Source organism: Phoxinus phoxinus, assembly GCF_949152265.1.
Source record: "Phoxinus phoxinus genome assembly, chromosome: 6".
Taxonomy (NCBI): domain Eukaryota; kingdom Metazoa; phylum Chordata; class Actinopteri; order Cypriniformes; family Leuciscidae; genus Phoxinus; species Phoxinus phoxinus.
The window spans coordinates 30,619,264-30,637,919 of record NC_136881.1 but is presented as its reverse complement, the minus strand read 5'-3'; the positions used below and the strand labels follow the sequence as shown (position 1 = coordinate 30,637,919).

The window sequence follows — 18,656 nt, the reverse complement described above, 5'->3', positions numbered from 1 at the left end:
TATTTGATTTTGATCAGAGCTCAACATTTATTTTATACAGTATTTTGAAAAGTTGTTTAGCGCACACATTACTAATTGTGCACATATGTTGATGAATTAAATAATCTACATTTTAAAAAATATTTTATTGTTACGAATTTTTTTCTAATCATCTATAAGTAATCATATTAATTTATGACATATATCATGAAAACAACAACCATTTTCTCATTCACGTGCTCATCATCCTCTGAAATGTAAGCGGAAATATTGTGGTTTTTAAGATAATGTGTTTGTAGAGCCAGTAAAAGGATTTAAGACTAGTAAAAGCCAACAAACCCATCAACTGGCAGCCTGCAATGTAAAAATTTCTGGAAAGTGTTTTCCTTTCACTTTCAGTGAGTTGTAAAGCATAAGAATTACTATGTGAATATCAACATCAGCACAACATGTTCACATGCATATTTTGTGATGTAACTGAGTAAAAAGAAAACAACAAATTGATTAATGGTCAGACAACCCATTAGGCGACTACCAAGGGCGCCACCTTTTTGTGGGAGCAAATTGTCCAAGCTAATTTCACTTGGGAATCATTAAATCAATGCCCTTTTTCAACATTTACTCAACGTTGCCACCATTATGTATCGAATTTGATGTTGTTTAGAAAGAATCAGAAGTGATGTCTGAGGCCTGTTGCATAAATTACTTTTATTATTATTATTAAGAATGAGTCATATGACTTTTATTTAATTAGTTGCATAAAAACTTTGGTTTGAGTTTGTTCTTTTTTGAGAACGAAAAGTAAGACTTTAATGAATATCTCTTTGCTATGCTGTTTGGTCAGATTAAAAAATGAAATACAGTCAGTATTTGTTTATAACCGGAACCTAATTCTTGAATGAATCACCTGAGTCGGTTCTTTTCCATGAATTTGTCAAAAAGGTCTGAGTTTATTTACTCAGAACGGTGAATCGTTTAGGTCGGTTTCTCAACTAACAAAACAGAAAGAACGCTGAAATAAGTGAATATGAACATACAGCCAAATCAAACATGCGAAAATGCTCTAGCACAAGCAGCTTGTGAACGACTCTACTGCAGGTAAAGACCGTTTCTGAATCCGTGATAAAACATGAAAACACTAAAACTACAGAAGTAGGGGTGCGTCTCGTCAAGGATTCTATTTAGATTTATATTAGATTTTTTTTTTTTATCATATTCTTTCCTTAGGATGTATATATTCCCAGGCCAAGGTAACAACATTCTAAGAATGTTTTGCTAATGTTTCCATTAAGTTATGAAAACAATATTTCTGAACGTTCTTGACTTACCTTTTGTTTTAGATAGACGTATAGCCTATACCGTTTTTTCAGGAAGCATTCAATTTTATAATTCTGCAGACATTTTTGGAACAAAACTTTTAAATGTTCTCTGAATATTCTGAGACAAGTAAAACTTAGAACATTTCAGATAAACAAACATTTCTGTAATATTTTGAGAGCCCTATTACAGACAAGAGAACTTTGAACAAACATTCTATTAACACCATAAATATTTGCTGATTACTTTGAGAGAATCATGACAGAACGTTAGCCAAAGTTCTGAAAACGATCATGTTAGCTGGGAGACCGATTTAATGTCTATGCTGTTCATATAGAAGAAATATTCTATAAACATTTCTTTAGGATCTACTTCTTTCTTCCGCTTTTGAGGGAACTCACGCTGTGATGATGGCGCTTTAGAAACGCCTCCGCGTGTTTGCTCTGAAGCACGGATGTCAACTAGTCCAATGGCGAGAGGGAATGTCACGGGCGGGTGACGTCACGACCAGGAAAGGATAAAAGCACATCCGTAATGACCGGAGTTAGCTTCTGTACCTCAGCCAGTGCTCTATGTCAAACTGTGTGTCTTAGTTATTGTTGTCTGTCCCGAGATTTTGCAGTCACTAGGCCTATATCACATACGGTGAACCAAACATTCAAGCAGTGTGCTTCTCCCTGCCCGCACTTGTCCGCCACGGCGTCAAAATAAAAGTCACAACAACAAGCACGGCTTACGTCACTTCAGAGTTCCTACTGGCCGTGCGAATGCAACCAGTAAAAATGTTCCTATAGGGGAACCATTAGTTCTCGAGGAACCACTCTGGTGGCTAGTTCCTAGAACTAAGTTCCTAGAACTACCCTGTGTGAAAACCCCTAATGCAAACTGGCGCGTCAGATCCTCCTGTGGTCCCCAGGGAAGATGCTCTCCCTGAGAGCAGTATACATCCCGGGGTACCAAAACATTGGAGCAGACATCCTGTCGAGACGGGCTGAGGCCAGGGGATTGGAGAATTCACCCCGAGGCAGTGGAGCAGCCCTTTTGAGCTGAAAGCTATGGTACAGACGTGGCCGAGGTTACACCTGTATGCTTTTCCCCCAATTGCTCTGCTCCCAGGAGTTCGACAAAATAAGTTTACTGATAGTAGCACCATACTGGCCAAGCCAGATTTGGTTCTCTGGCCTAGTCTCCCTCCTCGGCAGGTCTCCCTCCTCGGCAGGTCTCCCTTGGAGATTCCACTATCTCAGGCAGGAGGAGCGATTTTTCACCCTCGCCCGGAAATATGGAACCTGTGGATTTGGCCTCTGAGGGGGCCCATAGACGCTGGTCTCTCAACCGAGGTTGTAGATGCCATACCTTACTCCAGAGCTCCGTCCACAAGGAAACTTTACGCCCTGAAGTGGAAAGAATTCACTTCTTGGTGCAGTATGCGAAATAGCAATAGGATCCAGTTAACTGCCCGGTTGGTTTCTACAAGATCGTTTTTTGGCAGGGCTATCCCCTTCTACCTTAAAGGGTTATGTGGCAGGCATAGCAGCTTACCTTGCCCCTGTGGATAAGGCATCTTAGGGGAGGAACCCTCTAATAACTTGGTACTTTGAGGCTGAGGCCAGCAATTCGAACCAGGGTTCCTACATGGGACCTGGCTGTTATTTTAGAAGGCTTATCTGTGGCTCCATTCGAGCCCCTTACAGTTTCAGAAAAGTTTCTGACGTTAAAAACAGTTTTCCTTCTAGCTATTTCTTCTCTAGGAGATCTTCAGGCCTTATCGGTATCCCCCACTTGCCTTGACTTTGGAATGGTCAAGGCATTTCTTTACCCTAAACCGGGCTATGCCCCTAAGGTGCCGACCAATGTACCACGGCCTACGGTTTTGCAAGCCTTCTGCCGTCCTCCTTTCAGAGATCAGGACCAGTAAAAGCTGAACCTTCTCTGTCCAGTAAGAGCGCTGGATACATATATCCAGAACTGACCCTGTGGAGGAATTCGGATCAGCTGTTTGTCTGTTTTGGAACACCTAAGAAAGGTCTTCCTGCTTCTAAGCAGACAGTCAGCAAGTGGATAGTCGAGGCTATCTCTCTTGCTTATGAGGTCTCTGGTCACCTTTGGCTGTCAGAACTTATTCTACCAGGAGTATGGCGGCATCTAAGGCCTTAATTTCGGGTGTATCCCTTCAAGAGGTTTGTGATGTGGCGGGTTGGTCTTCCTCACTCACATTCGTGAGGTTTTATAGCCTGGACCTGGACGCTACCCCGGTTCTCAGGTGCTTATGTCTTAGTTGTGCCACAGTTTCACACAGACAGGCACTTGTAAGTACAGCGTTTGGGTATTATCGTTCCCAAAGCGCCATCGACGCAGGGCGAGTTCCCTCGTAAGGGAACTTTTCAGGTTACGACTGTAACCCTAGTTCGCTGAGAAGGGAACGAGACGCTGCGTTGCCCTGCCATACTTCCTTAATCCCTGTGATAGACTTGCTTCGGCTAATAGAAGCTAACACCTGTCATCCCTGATGTGCTTTAATCCTTTCTTGGTCATGACGTCACCTGCCCGTGACGTTCCCTCTCGCCATTGGATTAGTGGACATCTGACGCAATCACGCGGAGGTTCCCCTCTCATGGAACTAGGGTTACAGTCGTAACCTGAAAATTTGTGTTACTTATCCAATTATTTTGATCTTGTTTCTCCCTTACAAAAATTAACCATGGTTTTACTAAAAATACAACCAAAACACCATATTCTAGTTAAACCATGCAATTTAACCATGTTTTTTTTTTTGAAAACTTAAAACTGTGGTTATACAATTGGTAATCAATCCGGCAAAAAACATGGTTACTACACTTTTACTATAATAAAACCATGGTTAACTTTCATAAGGGCTGGTTACTGGTATATGCATGTAACGTTAATTCCAATATCTCTCCCCTTCTCTTTCCTCGTGCTATCATTTCCATTTTGTCTGCTTTTTTTGTATCACTCCCCCTATTCATATCTGTTACGTTTCTGTGAATTTTGTCTCTCTCTCAATCATGGCTCTCAAACCACTTTGCTCATTATTGCATTTGGTGCATTGATGACTTTGTTCACCAATTTGTATTGAGTCCCATCCATTTCCTCACTCTCTCCTCAGTCTCTTTCTCTCTCCCCCCCTTTTCACTATGTACCTTCCCTTCATCTCAAGATCCTGTTTCAAGACAATCAAATCAGCTTGAGACATCTAACACTTAACATTATCCTTGACTGATAGACATCTTCATATACTCCAGCAGTGCTTGAGCGTAGCCCCACTCTGCTGCCTCTCATTCGATTTGGACCTCTGTCATGCGTTACTCCTTCATTGTGTGTGTTTTTGTGGGGAAGCAAGTCCCAGATGTAGAGAGAGAGAGAACCGCAGATTAATGTTTCCACTCTCGACCCTGTCAAGAAATGTTGCCTCTTAGTTGTGGTTAAAGTGTATGTGTTAGTAAGTGCTGGTTGTGGGATGCAGCCTAAATTTTTTCTATTTGCATAATTGAGATTGGAGTTAATGGTAGTCTGGCAGGGCACCCTCATCCACTTGGACGCTTCAGTGTTAATGACTGATAAATTGAAATATTAATTATAATATAAAATAAATAAATAAAAAGTTCAGCTTGCCAAAGGGTTGTTTTTGTTTTGCTTTAATTTTGGGAAATAATAAATTAATACTTTTATTCAGCAATCAAAAGTTAGTTTTATGATGTTACAGGGGTGGGAGGGGGGTTAACGTATCATGTTTTCCACAAAAATATTAAGCAGCACAACTGTTTTCAGCATTGATATTAATAATTTAATAAGGATCATGTGAAACTATGGCTGCTGAAAATTCAGCTTTGCCATCGCAGGAATAAATTGCATTTTAACATTGTAAAACAGTTACTTAATTGACTTAAATATGATTAATTGTCATTGCTGTTTTTATTGTTATTTTGATTAAATAAATGCAACCTTTGTGAGCATAAGAGATGTTACAATGTTAAAAACTACTAATAACTTTTGAATGGTAAAAGAGTAAAGGTTAATAAAAACATTTATATAATATTAGTTAAAAAACAACTAATGATAATAGTAATAGTGTACCTTGAAATGCAATGTTAGTCGCTTTGGATAAAAGCGTCTGCCAAAAGCTTAAATGTAAATTAATACAACTAATATTATTTCTGATAATATTATTCATATTATTTTTTACACAAACAACATTAGGGATTCTGGGCCTCCAAGCATAAAATTGTCTGTTAAATGCATAAATGTAAAAAACATCCAGCCAATCTTATTAGAACATGAGAGTTTAAATAACTAACTGATATTTCTAATGACTATATGGTCCATCAGCTGGGAAAAGATCGCAAAGATGTAATCTTTAATGCTACTCTAATGAGATGCCATTTACTGCATGGAGCTTTCAAGGTGACATGATATAATGGTAAGAGAACATCTGCTAAGAATGTCAAATGTATTTTATATCTGGATAACGGACAGAATAATTGAAGGACCAAGAAAAAGAAAAGAGGGAGGAGAGAGGGAGGGACTAGGAGGAAGAGAAATATGTTTCTTCTGTGAAAGCATCTGATCTCAAGATGTGGAGACTTTTTATCAGGGAAACAAATAAGGAACATTACTGAAGAGTTTTTTTTTTACTTTTATTGACAAAACGCAGGATAAAGCATTTGGACAGAATTATCACCAGCGTTAACTAAACATTCATGCAAATACGTTGATACACTTGAAGTGTAATTTTTGTGAATGCAGCAGTGTTCTGGAAAAATGTGGACCTGTGTAACAGATTTCTTTACCTATGAGACGACCAAGTCCGTGGTGGTAAAGAGCTGGACCATCGGCATCATCAACCGTGTTGTCCAACTCCTCATCATAACGTACTTCATTGGGTGAGTGTTCTGACTCGTTTTTACAATGGTAGCCTAAAAAACAAAAACAAAAACAAAAACATGTTTGTGTTTAAGAACTTTGTTAAAAATGTATTAAGTATTTATTCATCTTAATGTTGATTTCAACATTTACAAATACATTATCTGTTCTTATTTAATGGACCTGAGCAAACATGAACAACGAACAGGTGTATTATAATTAACTAACATAAACAAAGATTAATAAAGACTGTAACAAATAAAATGCTGATTGATAGTTAATGGTAGTTAATGCATTAACTAAGGGGACCTTATAAGTGTTAAAGAAATGTATTGCAGTTAATTTGAATAATTATTTTTGGACAATTAAATTATTTGTTTTTTAGTCTTTTGACTTGGTGACATAATTGATGTAAAGTACAACGCAGTTGTATGAGACTAAAAAATTTTGTTCTTAGTATATACGTGCATGAAAGTTTTACATTTTAAATGCAGTTTTATATATATATATATGTGAGCATTTTACATTAAATAAAGCAAAAATGGCTCTGTATTTCCTGTTTTCCTAACTCTCTATCTCCCCCTCCCTCAGCTGGGTGTTTTTGTATGAGAAAGCATATCAAGTGCGAGACACATCTATCGAGTCATCAGTGATGACTAAAGTGAAAGGTTTCGGAGAGTATAACAACCGGATCATGGATGTAGCCGATTATGTCACACCAACTCAAGTAAATCTCAAGTTTCATAATACTTAAAAGAATATGTATACTTTAGTGAACAATTTTTATTACAAGTGTGTGTGATCTATAACATAGCATGTTATGCGTGTTACAGTTTGATGTCAAAATTGTAAACATAATTAAATCTCCCTTTGGAGACATGTGAGGACCCAGCAAAAAAAAAAAAAAAAAGTTCTAAGAGTGTTTTGCTAATGTTCTCATAAAGTTATAAAAACGTTATTTCTGAATGTTCTCTGATCATTCAAAATGTCCCGTTTTTCAAAAACTTTTTTCTTTTTTTTTATGCAAACATTTTATAGTTTTCCAAACATTAAAGAGATTGTTCACTCAAAAATCAAAATTATGTCATTAATTAGGATTACTTACCCTCATGTCATTCGAAAACCGTAAGACTTGTGTTCATCTTCAGAACACCAATTAAGATCTTTTTGAGGAAATCTGAGACCTTTCTGGCCCTCCATAGACAGCTACATAATTACATTAACGCTTCAAAAAGTTTATAAAGAGATCGTCAAACTAATCCATATTAATTGAGCGGGTTTAGTCCAAATTTTCTGAAGAGACAAGATTACTTTATATGATGAACAGATTGAGTTTAGTCTTTTATTCAAATATACATTCATCGCCTCACACATTGGTTGTGGTAAACGGAAGATCAAGCATGTTCGCTTGATGTGCGAGAACCAATGAGGTTCATTCTCCTGTTACGCAGCACGTTTGAGTTTCAGCAAGAACCAATTAAATGTATTCTCGTGTTACGCAGCACATTTGAGCTTTACACATTCGGATGAGCTTCTGTTTATGTTTGCTGATCAATGTTTATATGCGAATAAAAGCCTAAATTAAATCTGTTCATCATATGAAGAGATCGAGTCTCTTCAGTAAATTTGGACTAAACCGCACAATTAGTATATTTTTTAAGCATTAAGGTTGCAGTTGAGTCGCTGTCAATGGAGGGACAGAAATCTCTCAGACTTAATCAATAAGACCTTAATTTGTGTTAGAAGATGAACGGAAGTCTTACGGGTTTGGAACGACATGCGGGTAATTAATAACAGAATTTTTATTTTTGGGTGAACTATCCCTTAAACATTATTTAATGTTCTCTGAATGTTCTGAAGCAAGTACTAAGATTTTAAAATGCTAAAATGTTTTAAAACTAAAATGTTTCAGAAAAAAAGTTCCACAAATGATGTATAATGTTTTTGGGCTAATGTTTTGAGAAAACATGAAACAAAGTAATCATTTACTCACCCTGGTGTTGTTCGAATGCTGTATGCCCTTCTTTCTTTTTCGAACCACAAAGAAATGAAAGTTAAAAAATATTTTCCTGCTTGCACTCGCATATATATTGGCAGTGAATAGAGTGGCGCCCGGGATGACTTCAGAAACCAGAAGACTTAATTCTAACTTGACGATACCATCGTTTTACCATATAAACTGCACACACTCACATCCCAAACAGTCTTATCTTAGAAACACTTTCAAAAATAAACATAACTGCTTCAAAATTTGCGTTTTCAGTATAGGTGTTTATCAGTTTACACTGTAAAAACAAAATGTCAAAGTATCATCAAGTTATGTTTACCACAGTCTTTTTAAAACTCCAAAGGAGCATCTTAAGGGAACCCGCGGCGAATTAGTCTTTCAGGTTTTGATGTCATCCCTGCACCACTTGACCACCATTAAACTTTAAAAAAGACACAAAATTATCACAGAATGGTCCAGTCAAGCCTTGATTAGTCTTAATTTCTCACAACTTTTGCACTTTTTCTGGCCGAACTGCGGCACAGAGTATCACGAATGGGCCGTGCACAGAAGTTCAATGGCCAAAGTCAGGATTTTGGTTAAATAATACATTACTTCCAGAACACTTGGAATATACGACACGTTATGCATTGGACCATTCTGGGATACGTTTGCATCTTTTTTAAAAGCTTGATCCTGGACACTATTCACTATGGAAGCTTGTTTCCGCCACTGAATAAAACCTTTTAAAAGACTTTTTATCTCACCAATGCGAGTTTACATTCATGCAATTCTGACTTTATTTCTCAGAATTGCGAGATATAAAGTCAGAATTGCGAGATATAAACTCACAATTGCGAGAAATAAACTCACAATTCTGAGAAGAAAAAATCTTGCAATTGCAAGTTTATATCTGTCACAGGTCTGGTTGCAGCAAAGGAGAAACAGGATCTATATGCAGCAGTCTTTATTAATCATAAACTCAAACTTACAGAGATCGTCAAGATACTTAGGACAGAACAACCATGCCAACAGCGATGACGACAGACAACTAGACAGCTCGAAACTCTTAAATACACAGAAAAACAAGAGGAACTAATTAGACTGATTAACAAGACACACCTGAACTCAACTAACACAATCAGTAACCATAGAAACAAACAGGGAGAAACTTAAACATTAACAGAACTCAAAATGTGACAATATAATCACAATTCTGGCTTTATAACACTTGCGACTTTATATCACTCAATATATATATTTATATTGTGAGATAAAAAGTCCCAATTACCTTTTTAATGTTTTATTATGTGGCGGAAACAAGCTTTCATAATTCACTGCCATTATACACTGCAAAAAAAATTTTTTTTTGCAAATTGTGGTAGCTGACAATTACATATTGGCTCAATAAATGACTTCCAAATAATTATCCCCATGCAAAAAGATGCATTGTATTAATCATAGCTTGAGGTCTTCACTTAAAATAAAAAATATATATTCACAAACATATTTAATTGTGTTCATTCAATCTATCAAGTCAAAGTGAAAAACTGTGTTGGCTGAACAAGTCCTAGAATTCAAACGTAGACACGTGGGAGAGCGAGCAGAGCCGAACCAGCCAGTGCAGTGCCAGTGAAGACCGAAACAAACATTCCCAAGATAATACAAATATTCATTGTCAAAAGTTTCAAGTCGTTATGGACAAACGCGGGTGGGTCATTTTAAAAACAAAATTGCCTTTTGTGGTCCGAAAAAGAAAGAAGGGCATACGGCATTAGATCAACACCAGGGTGAGTAAATGATGACTTAATTGTCGTTTTAGGGTGACAGGATATCTCTGAATGGACATTATATTAACATTACTGAAAGAATACTTGCTCATGACTTTGAGAGAACCTTGCCAGAACGTCGTTGGACAAAGTTCTGAGAACGTTCCTTGTTGGGATGTTCTTACATGGAAAATCTATTCATAAAAACAGTAAATACTTTATACTAATTTCAATTCTAAAAAAGCTCATTAAGGGTGTGGGTTAGTTTATAGTAATTGTGAATAAAAACAATAGCAGTTTATTATTATACAGTATGTCTTTTTTACGTGCATGTGTCCACCAGGGGGCGTCAGTTTTCTGCATCATAACAAAGCTCATCACAACCGAGAACCAAGTTCAAGGAAACTGTCCAGAGGTGAGTTGTCCAGAGAAACACTGCTTTGAATTATGTTAGTTTTTTTTTTTTTTTGAAGTACTGAAATGTGTCAAAGGTTATACACTAATTTCATTGATTCTTTTGTGTGTGTGTGTGTGTCTATGTAACTCTTCAGAGTGAGATGAAATTCAAATGTGACAATGACAGTACTTGTAAGAAGCTGATGTCAAAACCATCAAGCAATGGTAAAATTCTAATGTTCTTTATATCCTTTGTGAGATAAATATTTTTTATTGAAGGATCAGGTTATTGGTTTTTCCTTGATCATTTCAAGATAACAAAAAATCCACAATGAAACACTCAAACTGTTAGAGTTCCCCTGCCGTCAAAAATTTTATCCCTTAAAACGCATCTTTGATAATCACAATGACATATTAAACGTTTTCCTGTAAAACTGTTTTTGAAATGTTGAAGCCTTGAAATGTAACTTTACACCCTTTCTTCATTTAGCATACTCGGAGCCATGAATATGCCTCCACTCAAGAGCACCCTCAGTTGACACAGTAATAATATCATATTGACGAAACCGATTTAGTAAATGCTCAGACATGTTTGTATTGAACGCAGTGGCCAATCAGGGGCATCTAATTTAGTCAGAATTCACACACCGGTTAAAACGTGCACACTCATAAATAAATCTCTCAAGTGGATCAAGTACATCGCATGATGTAAATAAGAGACTCATTGTGCAATGTAGACAACTTTATTGATTATAACGTAACTTTGTGAAATCAGATGAGTGACAGGATTTTAGTTATTCTAAAGGGATTATAAAAGGGTCTTTGCGTGCTTTCTAGACTATATAATCCATTCAGAATTGTAATAAAAGTTGACACATAATGGTAACTGATATGTTTAGCTTTTGGCTTATACGTTTTTGTGGACAAATAATGTGTTGCTAACACAAATTATGTTCCCGTTCGCCATCTCAAAGTCAGACATCTGACTTCTAACGATCAGCATCCCTAGAAATAATAGGTGTGTTTGACTTGAAGCGGCACTGCGCTATGGAAGCTCGTTTCAGCCACTGAATAAAAAAATAAAAAAGGTATTTGCGACTTTTTATTTCACAATTCTGCCTTTTACTCTCAATTATGAGATTAAATCGATTTTGACTTTTTTTCCACAATCGAGTTAAACTTAAAGCCGCAATTGTGAGTTATAAAGTCAGAATTGTGAGATATAAACTTGCAATTCTGAGAAAAAAAGTGGAATAAAAATTTGCGACTTTTTGTAATTTACAGTCTATACAGTCTTGTGACTTTTTATCTCACAATTTCCGACAATAACTCACAATTCTGACTTTTCTCCTCTTAATTGCGTGATATAAAGTCAGAATTGTGAGATATAAACGTGCAATTCTGAGAAAAAAGGTCCATTACCATTATTTTTCCCCTCAGAGTTAGACTTTCTAGTGAGTTAGTCAAAATAGCGAGTTTATATCCCTCTATTCTGACTTTTTAACTCGCAATTGTGAAAAACTCATATCTTATATCTTGCAATTCTGACATAACTTTAAAAAAGTCAAAATTGTTAGATAAAAAGTCACAATTATCTGTTAGTGTTACAATTTTTTATTCTGTGGTGGAAACAAGCTTCCATACTGCGTAAACCGATAACATCAAAGTACCGCGAGAGTAATTCGTACAAAGTACTCGCGGTACTTTGAGGTCATAGACCGATCGGTCTGCAGCACCGAGTCAATTTGAACACACCTATGATAGAAAAATCTCCGCCCCACACATTGACGGGATTGGTTACAGAGGGGCAGTTTCAAACTGCATATTTTAGACTGTCTTTGGTACACTGCCGTTTTAAAATACTCAGCATTGGCGTTGACTGATGAATTTGCCCATGGTTTGTCTTAAAGTAGGCTATATTAAAAACACCACATATACATTAACATTAAAAACGTCATTTTCACCACAGGGGATCTAACCAATTTTAACCTTAACCTTTATTATTATTCATTATTTGTTGTAAAAAAAAAAAAATATTCTTCTTACTAACATTATAACAAATTTTACTGTCTATATGTTATGCTTTGATCTACTGGTTGTATCTCGAAGGGTTGCTGACAGGACGATGTGTGAACTTCAATACTACCCATAAAACCTGTGAGATCAAAGGATGGTGTCCTGCAGAGATTGATGAAATTCAACCGTGAGTCCACTTTTGAATAAACAAATTAATAGATGTGTGAATTTTGAATAAAAAAAGGACTGATTGAGTGTTTTTTTCTTATTAAGAAACCCCATGATGGAGGTGGAGAACTTTACCATTTTCATCAAGAACAGCATTCGCTTCCCACGTTTTAACTTCACAAAGTAAATGCAATCAAAATCTCATCATTATCATATTTTTTTTTTAACACAATCTACTAGTAAACCTTTTTGGATTATTATTATTTTAAATAATGACCCTCATTGTTTCATAATTAGATCTCATATTCTGTAAATTATGGTTTTCATTAAATATTTCTCTTTTCCTTTCAGGGGAAACTTTTTGCCCAACATCAATAGTACCTATATAAAGAAATGTAACTTTGACTCTGAGAGTAACATGTATTGTCCAATATTCAAAGTGGGTGATGTGATCCGATTTGCACAACAAAACTTCACCACTCTTGCTATAAAAGTGAGTGTTTATTTAATTATGTTTAATATTTGCCTTTTTTGTTACTTTGTTACTACCTTGCTTTCTTCCTTTTATCATCTAGTTTTACATATGTAAGAAATATTTCACAAGCACAACTTTGTTCAACAGTTCTATATATAAGTATAAATATATAAACTAATGCAATTAACTCATATTAACAAATAAACCTTATTGTAAAATGTGTTACAACTAAATTAATATCAATAAACAGAAGTAGTTTGGCCACTTAGTTCAAATGTTTTCATCCACCAATGGAAATAGTTTCAAAAGAGGCCAAAGAAATACCTGTTGTATAAAATAACAACCGTTTCATAAAAGTATCTAATAACTGTTAGCAAACATTACATTAGTAAACATTACATTTCAGACTCTTTTTTTTTAAATTCTCAACACTGTAAAAAGTGATCAGATGACTTAAAAAAGTGAGGATACCCATTGCCTTAAAATTATTAAGTTAATAAATTTCATGCATAATTGAAAAAAATAAGTTGTCATGTTCACATAACTTAATTTTTTCAATTATACATGAAGTTTATTACTTATTCATTTTAAGGCAACTGGTTTCCTCACTTTGGTTAAGTCAACTGATCACTTTTTACAGTGAAAAGAAAATGGCACCATCGTTATTTCTCTTTAAGTGCAAAGTCAAATTGGATTTGTGTAAGTAATCTCTGTCTCTTTCTCTCAGGGAGGAGTGATAGGGATAAAAATAGCGTGGGTATGTGATTTAGACAAGGCAGATGATGAGTGTAAGCCCGCCTACTCCTTCACTCGTCTGGACGCCATGTCAGAGAAGACGACTGTGTCTCCGGGATACAACTTCAGGTTCTAGAACCTTTTCTTTCCACCTTAAAGTTTAATCAAGAGTGTTGCAGTCTGCAGGCCTCTAATGATATGCACATGTAAATGCATCTGTCCACATACTTCATCCACATGTTTATCAGACTTTTTGTAGTGGCCACATACTATAAAACATTACAAAAAGGCACCAAATCATTCGAAGTTGATAGCTCGGATAATCCTTTTTGAAACTGTATCAGCTAAAATGCCTAAATCTTTGTCCTTAGGTACGCAAAGTATTTTCAAATGGAGAACGGAACTGAGTATCGCACTCTGCTGAAAGCCTACGCCATCAGATTCGATGTGCTGGTTAATGGAGATGTGAGTTCATTTTAAATTGTTTGTGTGTTTTTTCGAGCATTTTCTGCATCTGGACATATAGTTGCTCATTACATTTTCTCTTTAAAGGCTGGGAAATTTGACATGATACCAACTCTAATCAACATGGTTGCCGCCTTCACCTCTGTTGGTGTGGTATGTGTCTTCATTAATTTGCATAAACATAAAACGGCTCATTTTTCACAAAATGGATAATATAAATGGGTCACTTTTTGGGTAATTCTTAGTTGAAAATCAACTCTACATGTCAGTTAAAACATAATAACAACAACAAACTAGAAAATAGTAAAATGGTGCAACCATAATAATTAGAGATCCGTTATTATGTGTGTGACACTAGCACCAAACATAAACAGTGGCTTACTCAAAATCACCATTTGCTTCAACTATTTAAGATGTAATTTGTTATTTAATATTAAAGCATAATTCCGGTATTTAACACCTTGAGTCTATATTGTAGTTTGTTTTGGATGAACAAGAGTGGTGGACAACATTTTTTTGACAATGGTTCCTCTCTCTCGAGTTTTTGACTATAGTAGAATTGGCCATGGACCCATTTAACATCGGAGTCAATGGGCATGTCCGAAAATGTCATTAAAACAGCCAATAATGTTCGTTTACAAAACTGTTAAACTCACCGAGTGGTTAGTGGTGTTCGTTGATGATTATAAACAATATATCGTCGCAATATATGATTCCAATCCGTTTATTTTGCTATAGTGGAACTATTTTTTCAGACACTTTACAACTGTGTAACTTCCGCTCAATATTTGAATCTGAAGCGTTAGCACGCCACACTCCCGACCACTTGATGGCGATAACTGATGTTTATGTCTCGCGGGACACTCACGGTCACAGTCGAGTTCAACTTCATATTACAAGAAACAATTAATGAAGGTTTTGTTTGTTTATTTCGCTTACTCTCCCGGAGCACAGTTGCTCTGCTCGCTAGCCTTATGAGAAACGGAAGCGAGCAAAAAGACTACATCGACCAAATGTAAACAGCCCCCTTTCCGTTTCCGGTAGCGCATTTATATTAACGAGCACTCAGTCCTTCAACAGAATTCAATGGGATTTTACAAAATGACGAATAAAACACGACAGAAACTGTATTTCGCAACACTTTTTGTTTCTGGAACATCAACTAACATCACTAATCACTCGGTGAGTTGCACAGTTTTGAAAACTAATGTTAAAGGTTGTTTTAATGACATTTTCGGACATGCCCATTTACTCCAATGTTAAATGGGTCCATGGCCAATTCTATTATAGTCAAAAACTCGAGAGAGGAACCATTGTCAAAAAAAATTTGTCCACCACTCTTGTTCATCCAAAACAAACTACAATATAAACTCAAGGTGTTAAATACCGGAATTATCCTTTAATGAGATGGTCACTTCACATTGCATTGCACAAAAACATTCATTCCATATTGTCTTAAAGTTAAGATTATACTTGATAGTTATATCTGTGAACTTTATTAAAATCTGCAAATAAATGTAAATGTTTATAACATATATTTATATCTGAATCAATACACGACTCATTGTAAATATAATGAACAATCCAAAGTAATATAAGTATCAGTTATATCTTTGATTTCTACTTGGATGAATCAAGTACAAATGTAATATTTGTTACATATTTTTAAGTTCACGTTTAGCCAGGCAAGTTTTTTTATATAGCATATTTCATGGCAATTCAAAGTGCTTTACACAGAAAGGCATTAAAATAATCACAAAATAAAAGCAAGGAAAATTAAAACAGTTATAAAAGGAATTAAAAAAGTAAAAAGGTGATACATAGATACATTTTTCATCTGGTAAAACACCGGAGTATCATATTTTTCACAACTCCCAGTTTTACTCTTGAGATTTTTAGATTTTAGTTAAACTTACAAGTTAACTAACTTATTCAATGTAGAAAGTGCTTTTTTGCTTTATTTACTATAATACTGAAATATACTATAATTTAGCTATATATATATTATATATTTATTAAAATAATTGTGTACAACGTTCTAAAAAATCATTAAGATATCATTAAATTCAAGCAAAACGCTTTCACTCATTGTCTGTCCTGGCCTGTCCTGCCACTAAGCACAAAACTTTTACCATAGTTCTGACCAGTGTAAGTCAAATAATGAAGATTTGTTTATTTTAAGTATGTGAAATATGACCCAAGTGAGAAGTGAGCAAACCGCCCGGCTGGCCCCAGAACGATCGATCAGTATAGACATAATATACCCCTGTAAAAAAAATAATATAATCAACTTGTATGTTTAAGTCGTTTCAACTTAAATTACATTAAACTGACTTAAAAAAAATGGTTGAATCTTGTAAAAACATATGTTAACTTATTGATCACATTATTTTAACATAATTTTTGTGCAATATATATTTACCTTTGTACATGCATGTAACTATTTTGTCTCCATCCTCATCTTGAACTTGGACTGTTTAATCATTAATCAGTGCCAGACAGAAACTTTCTTCTTAATATAATATTTTAAAGCATTAGCATCTAAAGCTTGGCAGCATGGATGCATATGTATTCGTAATGTATTCATAATTTATTGTTTATTTATTGTTCATGTTTAATAATGAAATTAATTCATAGTAGAAAATAATGAATACCTGTTAACCTCTTCAAGTAGACAAAACTGAGACTTTTCCTTTATTTTAGGGTACAGTGCTTTGTGATATAATTCTGCTGAACTTCTTGAAAGGAGCTGACCAGTACAAGGCCAAGAAATTCGAAGAGGTTTGCAAGTCGCCAACAAGATTACATCTATCCAGTTTTGATGACAATGAATGCCTCACTGCCTCTCTCTTGCTCTGTTTCTAGGTATCAGATTCACATATGCAGAGCACTAGTTCATTCTACAGGTCCAGAGACCACAGCCTGCATTCAATCAAACCTGAGGAGAAGTTCTCAACCGACTCCGGAGCATTTTCCATTGAACGCTATAGTTAATAGTGCCCACCACAGCGCTTGGGAAGGATGGCAAAAAAGCATTACATTTTTTTTCCCATTAATTCAGTAATTTTTTATATATATACACATATTTAAATTTCCCCCCATTAGCCATTAGGAATATTTTAGAATCATCTTCAAATCAAATTAAACTTCAAAATTTGCCTGACTGATCAAAAACCAAAAATATTAGTATTTTTTGTAAATAATAGTATTAAGTAAATACTCAAAGTAAGTCAAATGTATGCTCACAGTGTTAGCATGGCCTTTACACAACTATTAATAAGTTAAAAATATGTAATAATTCATGTGATTGTTTAGTAGACTCCCAAAATGTAGCTATGCAACTGTATGTGTTTTTTATTTTGTGAATATAAAGTTATTGTAAAAGAGCATCACCCTCACTTTTGGCCAAGTGTAGATGAAAATGTTTTTGCTTGATCAAATGTTTCTGAACTTTTCCAACACTGTCAGGAGTATTTTTGGTTCATCCTGTTCCCTGTTACGGTTTGCACGACACAGTTTTCAATAAAAACTGAAAACTTTAAGCGTTTTGGCTGATCCATTTACATGGCAACAGCGTTTTGGGGGCCTAAAAATACAAACTTTTGAAAACGAATTTTAAAGTGCAAGTTTTTGCAAGCAATACCGTTATCTCTGTGTAAACTACAAAAATGCTAAATTGTGAAAAAGGTGAATTCATGTGTATTACGTGTTCAGCTTATAGGCGCGTAGTTTTTCTTTACAAAGTGACCTCGCCAACTACTGGCCAGTCATTCATAATACACCATTTTTAAACAACATTGTCGCCTGTGCGCAAAAAAATGCAAAGGGAAAACGTTTCCATTTTTAGTTCATCAGTGTCGTGTAGATGTACCCTGATTTCATTCTGCTAGCTTGTTTCCATGGTTAATCATTAGCACACCTGTTCTTAGTTCTGTAAATGTTTCTGTATATTTTAGCCCTTAGTTCTCCTCAGTTCTGTGTTCGGTCTCATTTTTGTATTATATGGTTGTTTTCCATTTTGATGCCTGAGTTCTCCTGCATTTTCGGAGTTATATTGTAATAAATAGTTTTTCTCTTATTTTCCTATCGTTATGCACACATTGTTAATACTTTATTTATACCACCAATTCTAATTTGCTTGTAAATATTGATGCTCATGGGGAGGCTCAGGGCAATAAAAATTTAATTTTTCTGATATAAATTGTCTTATCTGAACTAATGGTTTACGACAGAGAAACGAGACTGACAAGATATCACCATCAATGACTGAAAATCGGATTTAAAAGTAAAATAATGTCCCTGGTTAACTTTACTACAAGGTACCTTAACATTTCTTTTTTTTTTTGACAGCATAAGTTACCAAGCAAATGTTCTTAAGAGCGTGTTTGGTTTTTGCATGTGAAGACTGCTGAATAAGTATTACAGTTTAAAAGCAGCAACAAAAAGTGAGAAGTAGGAGTTGTAAAAA

The 18,656-nt window shown here is 35.4% G+C and overlaps 1 protein-coding gene across 3 annotated transcripts; it reads left to right on the top strand.

The window, feature by feature from the left end:
- Positions 1–923: 923 nt before the first annotated feature.
- On the top strand, positions 924–18,263 carry p2rx3b (purinergic receptor P2X, ligand-gated ion channel, 3b). Of its 3 annotated transcripts, none has more exons than XM_079616794.1 (13): positions 924–1,077; positions 6,112–6,197; positions 6,769–6,904; positions 10,277–10,348; positions 10,485–10,554; positions 12,439–12,532; positions 12,619–12,696; positions 12,865–13,006; positions 13,716–13,852; positions 14,095–14,188; positions 14,276–14,341; positions 16,892–16,969; positions 17,054–18,263. In XM_079616794.1, the coding sequence occupies exons 3-13, from the start codon at positions 6,830–6,832 to the stop codon at positions 17,180–17,182; spliced, it is 1,035 nt and encodes a 344-aa protein (XP_079472920.1). In that variant the 5' UTR covers positions 924–1,077; positions 6,112–6,197; positions 6,769–6,829; the 3' UTR covers positions 17,183–18,263. The 3 variants fall into 3 exon arrangements, with proteins under 3 accessions (XP_079472920.1, XP_079472919.1, XP_079472918.1); XM_079616793.1 differs by having other exon boundaries at positions 6,095–6,197; XM_079616792.1 differs by lacking the exon at positions 924–1,077 and having other exon boundaries at positions 5,889–6,197.
- Positions 18,264–18,656: the final 393 nt, after the last annotated feature.

What these genes read in the sequence shown, in the direction of transcription:
- p2rx3b (XM_079616792.1), top strand. Translation starts at nt 6,055, where the DNA reads ATGCAGCAGTGTTCTGGAAAAATGTGGACCTGTGTAACAGATTTCTTT. An exon ending in CCACGTTTTAACTTCACAAA is followed by an intron (nt 12,697 to 12,864) that starts GTAAATGCAATC and finishes TTTTCCTTTCAG; the next exon opens with GGGAAACTTTTTGCCCAACA. An exon ending in TCTCCGGGATACAACTTCAG is followed by an intron (nt 13,853 to 14,094) that starts GTTCTAGAACCT and finishes CTTTGTCCTTAG; the next exon opens with GTACGCAAAGTATTTTCAAA.